This window comes from Nicotiana attenuata, chromosome 1, assembly GCF_001879085.1.
Source record: "Nicotiana attenuata strain UT chromosome 1, NIATTr2, whole genome shotgun sequence".
NCBI lineage: Eukaryota > Viridiplantae > Streptophyta > Magnoliopsida > Solanales > Solanaceae > Nicotiana > Nicotiana attenuata.
Genome location: NC_031989.1, coordinates 16,941,323 through 16,949,162, shown reverse-complemented (window position 1 = coordinate 16,949,162; position 7,840 = coordinate 16,941,323). Strand labels below are relative to the sequence as shown.

The 7,840-nt window shown below is 34.6% G+C and overlaps 1 protein-coding gene and 1 non-coding gene across 2 annotated transcripts; both read right to left on the bottom strand.

Moving 5' to 3' along the window:
* LOC109208394 (trihelix transcription factor ASIL2) lies at window positions 325–2,091 on the bottom strand. The gene has a single exon (XM_019371532.1). The coding sequence runs from the start codon at window positions 1,726–1,728 to the stop codon at window positions 592–594; it is 1,137 nt and encodes a 378-aa protein (XP_019227077.1). The 5' UTR covers window positions 1,729–2,091; the 3' UTR covers window positions 325–591.
* On the bottom strand, window positions 3,886–3,958 carry TRNAA-UGC. The gene has a single exon. It is a non-coding gene; the product is annotated as a tRNA-Ala (tRNA).

Sequence of the window (7,840 nt, the reverse complement as noted above, 5' to 3'; positions counted from 1 at the left end):
CTTCTTCATTGATCAGTGCAGTTTAAAATAAACACCGTCGGACACGAGAACAACAACAACAACAACAAACCTAGTGCAATACTACAAGTGGGGTCTGGGGAGGGTAGTGCACGCAAACCTTACCCCTACCTTGAAAATAGAGAGTATGTTTCCGATAAGACCCTCAGCTCACGAAAGACGAAAAGAAAAGCAGTAGCACCAAGCAGTAACAACAACAACATAGAAACGGAATTGCAGCTGCATGAATCCAGTGGATGGAGCTAGGATTGACTTCTTCAATTAACATAAACACCATTAACAACATCCATCGCAGCTTCACCTTTGTAAAAGTTAGAAAGATTATTTTACTATACTTGCTATACTTTTTATGATCATATAATATAAAAGAAAAGGCAAAGATGGAACGGGGCTGGAGCTTCGTTCAGCTGAATATAACTCACTTGAACTATATATATTCTACAACTTGGCTTTGAAATGAAGAGATAGTTTAGCAATAAAACTACCAAATTACAACTACAAATTCATGTCAGACACCAAGGCTGTGGACCTTTTACCTTCAAATTTCAGTCACAAACTAGACCTCAAATACTGCTATGAGCTATCACTACTATTGTGGTTGTTGGCGGTGGTGGTATGATTGTTGCTACGGTGGTTGCTGTTCCCAACCCTCCTATGATTCTTCAGCTGTGAAAGCTCCAATTGTGTATTCATAAAAAACTGCATTCTCTGCAATTCCAGTTCTTTAGCAAACTTCATCCTTTGTTTCTCCATCTCCACCATTTGTTGTATCTTCGCGCTCTCTGCTTGTTCATAAGCTTCCCCGAATTTCAGAATAGCCCGTGTCAACTCCCTCACTGAATTCCCCCAATTTTTGCCCTTTCCACTAGCTTCTCCACTTCCTCCACGTGTCCCCTGCCTCATTCCGCTTGAGTTCATCAATTCCCTCTGAATCCTTGGCCTCTTTCTCTGGAAAGTTCCCGGTGGAAAACTATCAGTTGAATCAGGCGAAAGCTCCGGTTCCGACTCCGATTCCGACGTGTCTGAATCAACGTGAGGCCTCTTCCTAAAAGGTTGTTTTTGCTTCTGTTGTGATTGCAGCTGTTGATGTGGTCGAAGATGAGGAAGGGACCTAACTCCCATAGGAATACCCATAGGCACTTGGAATTTTTGATTACCTGAATATAAATTAGACGGTCCAGCACCTCCGGTGGCGATGGTTGGATTGATCTTAGCCGTCGGACCAATCAACTGATCCAGCTTCTCAAAGAAAGGCCATTTGCTCGGACCTTGACCCGAAGCGATCTTAGACTTCTCCAGCTTGTATTTCTTCTTCACAGTATCAATTCGATTTTTGCACTGAATATCAGTTTTAGGTGTTTTTCTATAATCTTCACGGCTACTAACAATGTCGGCTACATCTTTCCAGTGCTTTTGCTTCAAATTACCTCTGCTCAACTCCAGGTACCGTTCACCCCAAGCGTCGATCAGTACACCCGTAGCGCCTTCACTCCAGCAATCCTCCCTTCCACCACCGCCACCTCCACCGCTTCCGCCGGACGTTCTAAGAGGTTGCGGTTGCTGTATCGGTAGAGCTAAAGTTAAGGTGTTCTGAGGAGGCGGCGCTGATGCTACCGTCACCGTTATCCTCCCGTTAGATCTCGGCGATTCCGGAGATCGAGATCCAGAGCCACCGGACTGATGAGACTGAGTTTCTTCATCGTGCTCCATAAATTCCGGTGCGCCGATCTGAGAGATTGTAACGAAGAATGTAGAGAGAGAAAGAGAGGAAGTTTTAGGGTAGGTGCGATTAGGGTTTCAGTTGACCGGCCGAATTTAATGACTGTATTTTGGTTAGTATAAACTGATTTTGATAAAAGCAAAGTTATAAAAGTTATTTTGGACATTTTATCGGTTGGACGGAAAAAACAGAGGTGGGTGTGACGGCGTCGGTCTTAGGGAACTGAAAGGAATAGGACACGTGGAGGCTAGGCAAAGGGGGAAATTGGGTCCGACAACTTTTACGGGTTCAATTGAGTTTGGTAACGAGGAAATCCGTCACCGGCGTGATAATTCATTACTCATTAGGCCGGCTTAAGTTTTTTATTTTTATACTAGTAGATATTTTATTTTCACAGATGGTGTGCATGATTGCATAATTGACACACAACATTATTTGAAGTTTAAGTCATAATTAGAGCAAATGAAAGGAAAATAAGAATATATATGATCCTTTTAGAATAATTAATACACCATCTCTTTTAATTTATGTGATCATATTTCTTTTTAATATTGTCACAAAAATAAATGACACTAATGTAAATTTGAATTCAATTTAATTAGAGTATAAGTTTTATAGTCACACAAAATATTATAACATATTTAACATTAAAGTTCACAAAGCTTAAAGTCACACAATGTCATGTCCTATTCAAAATGATAAGTTTTTCCTTTTTTTCCTTCTTAAAATTATATACAGTGAATAACAAATAATGGACATAAAATGAAAAATTATGAGATTTTTCCCTTTTGAGTTCCATAAAAGGAAAAAAAGGAAAAGTAAGTAACAAAGGATTAATCAAATGGACTCAAGCTGAATGTTTAAGTTTACGGATAAGTTTATTATCTAAGAAACATTTTTAACTTTTAAAATTAATAGTAGAGGTTTCTACCTTGTCAGGTAGGGGTAAGGTCTGCGCATACAATACACACCACCTTCCTCAGACCCCTTTTGTGGGATTATACTAAGTATGTTGTTGTTGTAAAATTAATAGCGGAGGTTTGACGATATTTCAAAACGAAAAAACTACTACTATCTTGTTACGTTCTTTTATGTTGCAGAAACTTTTTCATGAAATACTTGCAAATTCCAAAATACGTAATTTATTGTTTAGCTGCTCTTGGACCGTTGGACATACTCCCTATTTTATAGAAAAATGAGTATACTATTGGCAAATTAGTATTATTTTTATAATTTTATCTATTATTTCGATTTAAAAACTGAGTTCATTTGAACTGGTAGTTAAGTTCTTCAAATCAAAGTAAGACATAAAAACTGAGTTCAATCTGAATTAACAACATTTAAGTGTCTAACTTGGAAGAGATTACTGTGAGACGTATAGCATGTTTGGCCAAGCTTCTCAAGAGGCCAAAAGTGCTTTTTTTTTTTTTTTTTTCAAAAGCACCTTTTTTTTTTNCTTTTTTTTTTTTTTTTTCAAAAGCACTTTTTTTGCCTAACTTGAGGTGTTTGGCCAAACTTTTTTGAGAAAAAAAAGTGCTTTTGGGAAGAAGCAGAAGCAGTTTCTAAGAAGCAGAAAAAAGTAATTTCTTCCCAAAAGCAGAAGCAGAAGCAGTTTTGACTTTTCTTCTTACCAAAAATGCCCTTAACAAAATATAGTATATACCAAAATAACCGTTAAACCTAATACTTAGGATACTAATGTATAAATATTTCTTCTTATTTTTAGGATATCTTTCTAATATATAGTGACTTTAGCGGTGAATGCTTTTATATTTGTTGAATGATTTTTAATATTTAACTTATATTAAAAGAATTAAGTACTTTTTAATTTTATTTTCATATTTTACTTAAATAAAATGAAAAGATTTAATTATTGCATGTAATAACAAAATTTTGAAATTATTTATTTACTTACAATATTAACTATAAAGTAAATCTATTCATGTCCTTATTCATAATTTGATAATTAAAAACACTTTTTGAAAAGCTTGGCCAAACACAAATTATTGCTCAAAAGTGCTTTTCAGAGTAATTAGCCAAACACAAACTGGCTAGTATTCTCGTTTTCCTCAAAAATCCATTGTCTTTTCTAGGAAAATTGGTTAATGGAAAATAGAATGAAAAGAAATTGGAAAAGGAAATATTTGTGGAGATGCGGGGGATCGAACCCCGTGCCTCTCGCATGCAAAGCGAGCGCTCTACCATTTGAGCTACATCCCCGGTTGTCTTTTATGTGTATATTATACTGATTTATCCTAATTTAATAACATTTTACTATCTAAAAGGGTATTATATTGTACTAATTGATATGTATATTAAAACTCCCTAAAATGATCATGAATCATGTCTAACAATCATATACTTGCTGCCTGGCTAATTTATTTTAATGGACATTGGTATAAACAACTAAAACTAAACAATGACAAACAAAAATTTGACGAGATTTGCACAAAATAATAATACGAAATAATGACCAAGTAGTTAATGATTGCATAGAAAGTGTAAGTGCCTATAGTTTCTACTGGAACTCGAGAGAATTTAAACGAACCAAAAATATGTGATAGAGATGTATATCGTAGACGAGAAGAAAGAATGTATACTATGATGAAGATAATGTAGAGCATAGGATGAAGTTAAATAGATAAAGAAGGTAGAGAGTAAAATATGGTTTTAAGAAATTATAAGGGCATTATGAGAAATTGGAATATACTGATAATTATAAATCAAATCATTGACAATGCTGTTGGAGCAAAAAGTATAAAACCATTTTGTCGAACTAATTACCAGAATTATAGAAGGTAAATCTTAGCCAAGCATAATTAATCTCAGATCTAGATATGCAGGGTGTAAAAATGAAAGGGAAGAATAATCGCAAATAATATTTCTTCATATAATAATTATACATCAATCATATGTGATAAGCTTACATCTATGACCGATTTGCATCATGAACATGGGAGAAACAGAAAGGAAGAGAAGGAGCTGTTCTTCCTCAAGAGATTCTCTTTATTCTAGCTTCTCTGGCAGCCCCCCCCCCCCCCGTCTTTTGGGTTTAGCTACCCCTATTTATCACTACTAGAAATCCGGAAAAAAGCGAACACAAAAAGCGACCAAAGTTGGTCGCTTACAAGTCAAAAAGCGACCAAAAAGCGTCCAAACTGGCTTGGTCGCTATTTTGCTGGTCCCTTTACCTTAGAGACCAAAGTTGGTCGTCCTTTTTTCCCCAGTTCAAATCCAGGCCGGTTCCAGAAGGTATAGCTCTCGCCTCAGCTTTTTCTATTAGCGACCAACTTTGGTCTCTAAGGTAAACGGACCAAATATTCCGGGTAAACAATATACCAACCAACTTTGGTCGCTTTAATATTTTAATAATATAAATTTAGCGACCAAAGTTGGTCTCTATATTTAAATTATATTTTTTTTATTTATTATTAATCAAAATATAGCGACCAACTTTGGTCTGTAAACCAAATATTATATTTTAAAATCTGGAAAATAGCGTCCAAAATTGGTCGCTTTTTTTTTTTAATTTTTTTTAAACATAAGCGACCAAAATTGGTCGCTAATTTCAAGAATTTAATTATTTTTTAAACGTAAGCGACCAAAATCGGTCGCTATTTTCCAGATTTTTTTAATAGAATAGCGACCAAAGTTGGTCGCTTTTTAGGAAATCTGGGTTAATTAGCGACCAACCTTGGTCGCTATTTCCTAGAAAATATTTTTTTTAATTAGAAAGCGACCAAAGTTGGTCGCTTTTCTGGGTATAATTTTGGCATTAACTGCCTGTTTTGGCAGCTACACCACCTGCCATCATACCAAATTCCCTATTACAAGCAACAACAACAACAATACCAACAACAACAACAACAACAACAACAACAACAACAACACAACAACAACATTAAAACCAACAAAGTATAAAGTTCAATAGAACTAACACATTAAGCTAACAAAACTAAGTTAACGCTTATTACAAGCTCATTCGAAAACTGGTTCTATTGTCTAGTTCAAAGTATATAAAGTACTCAAGGAGTGTTCTTTCAGCATCCTCGTCCGAAATTTGGATTGCCTCGCCCGACTCATTAGGTGGCTGACTGCGTATGAATTCCTCCATGTCAGTTGTGAAGCGACCCTATAAGAAAAATTACATTGAATTAGTATTTCAAAATTTATATAAAAGTAAATCAAAATACTTAATGAAAAGTAAAAAACTTACATGTATAGTCGAGGCTCGGCCCTCGACCCACCTTTCTAGATCAGTCTCTTTCTTTTTCTTTACAATACGAGTCTCATTGAATAGCTCATCTTGCTTCATTGGCATCATAAAGCTGTCTGGTGGCTTTGGTGATTATTCTCGTAGTACTATTACTCGGGATGAACTTGGATACAGAGAATAACTTGGATACAGTACCACAGGTACCGACAGGGTATGTTTTGATCATTGTCGTTCATTAGCGACAATGATGATGAGAAGGCAATGGCATGTGTTTCAACAGTGATGGTGTAGGTAGGAATTTAACATTTCCTAAGCAGATAAAAGAAGAGGTTATGATGAGGAATTCTCTACTTCATTTTCCAAGAGGAAGAGTTTTAATTGAGAGTGACAAGGTTGATGGTAAGGAAAGTTGTCCGTTGCTCATGGCAGTTCACATTAAAACGGGGATCATAAGACTCTGTAATGACAAAGACGAAGAGGAAGTTTTATTCTCAACTTTCTTCCAAGTTTTGATCCGTACAAGCTTAATGGGATGGTGATATTCTTCGGATTCAGACAATGATTTGAGTGACAAAAGTATGGAAATGCTAATCAAAAAATTAAGTAAAAGGTCCAATTCTATATCCTAAAGGTTTAATTCATATCCTAAAGGCTCATTCATATTCTAAAGTTCAGTTCATACACAAAAATTTCAATTCATATCCTAAAGGCTCAATTCATATCCTAAAAGTTCAATTCATACACAAAAATTTCAATTCATATCCTAAAGGTTCATTTCATATCCTAAAAGTTCAATTCATACACAAAAATTTCAATTTTCATTCTCAAGGTTCAATTCATATCCTTAAGGTTCAACTCATATCCTAAAAAGTTCAATTCATATCCTAAAATTTCAATTAATAAACTAAAATTCCAATACATAAACTAAAAGTACAATTCATATCCTAAAAGTCAATTCATATCCTAAAGGCTCAATTCATATCCTAAAAGTTCAATTCATATCCACAAAAGTTCAATTCATATCCTAAAATTTCATATTTATAAACTAAAAATCCAATACATAAACTAAAAGTCCAATTCATATCCTAAAGGTTCAATCATATCTAAAGCTCAATTCATCTCTAAAAGTTCAATTCATATCCAAAGGTTCAATTCATACCCTAAACCCTAGATTCCAACTAAACTATCAAAACAATACAAGTATAATTTAAATCTAACTAAACTAAATTCACACAACTAAATAACCTAATTAGTTAATAAAATTAATTAACAAAGCTAACTAAAACAAGACCTAAACCCTAATCCTCAACAAAATACAATGTTCAAAGAATTTAAACACTAATTCTATCCTTAAACTACAATATGAAATAATTGAAACAAAAACTAGAAATAACAAAAGATTCAAGGTTATAATTCAAACCTAGGTTTTTTTTAGGTGAGAAGGAGAAAGAAGGGGCAGCGGCAGGGTGGCAGCGGCGGATCCGGCGGTGGCTCAGGCGGTCACAGTGGTGGCGCGGGGTGGGCGGATTGATTTGTGTGAGGGAAATAGAGAAGGGGGGGAATATATTGAGAGAGAGTTGGGGAAATTTTATTTTAGAAAATAAGAGAATGGGAGGGGGAAACCCGTTTTTGAGTCTGGATTTACAAAAAGCGACCAACGTTGGTCGCTATTTTTGGTTAGCTAATTAAGTTTTGACTGTTTGACCAAATAGCGACCAACATTGGTCGCTATTTCTAAAAAAAAAAATTAAATAACTTTTTTTTTCTATTTTGTTTTTTTTTAATATTATAAGCTATAAAAAATCTTATTAGCTATAAATATTTATTTTATTTAACTACAACTATTATAAATAATTAAAAACTATAAGCAAATCTTTAAAAAAAAT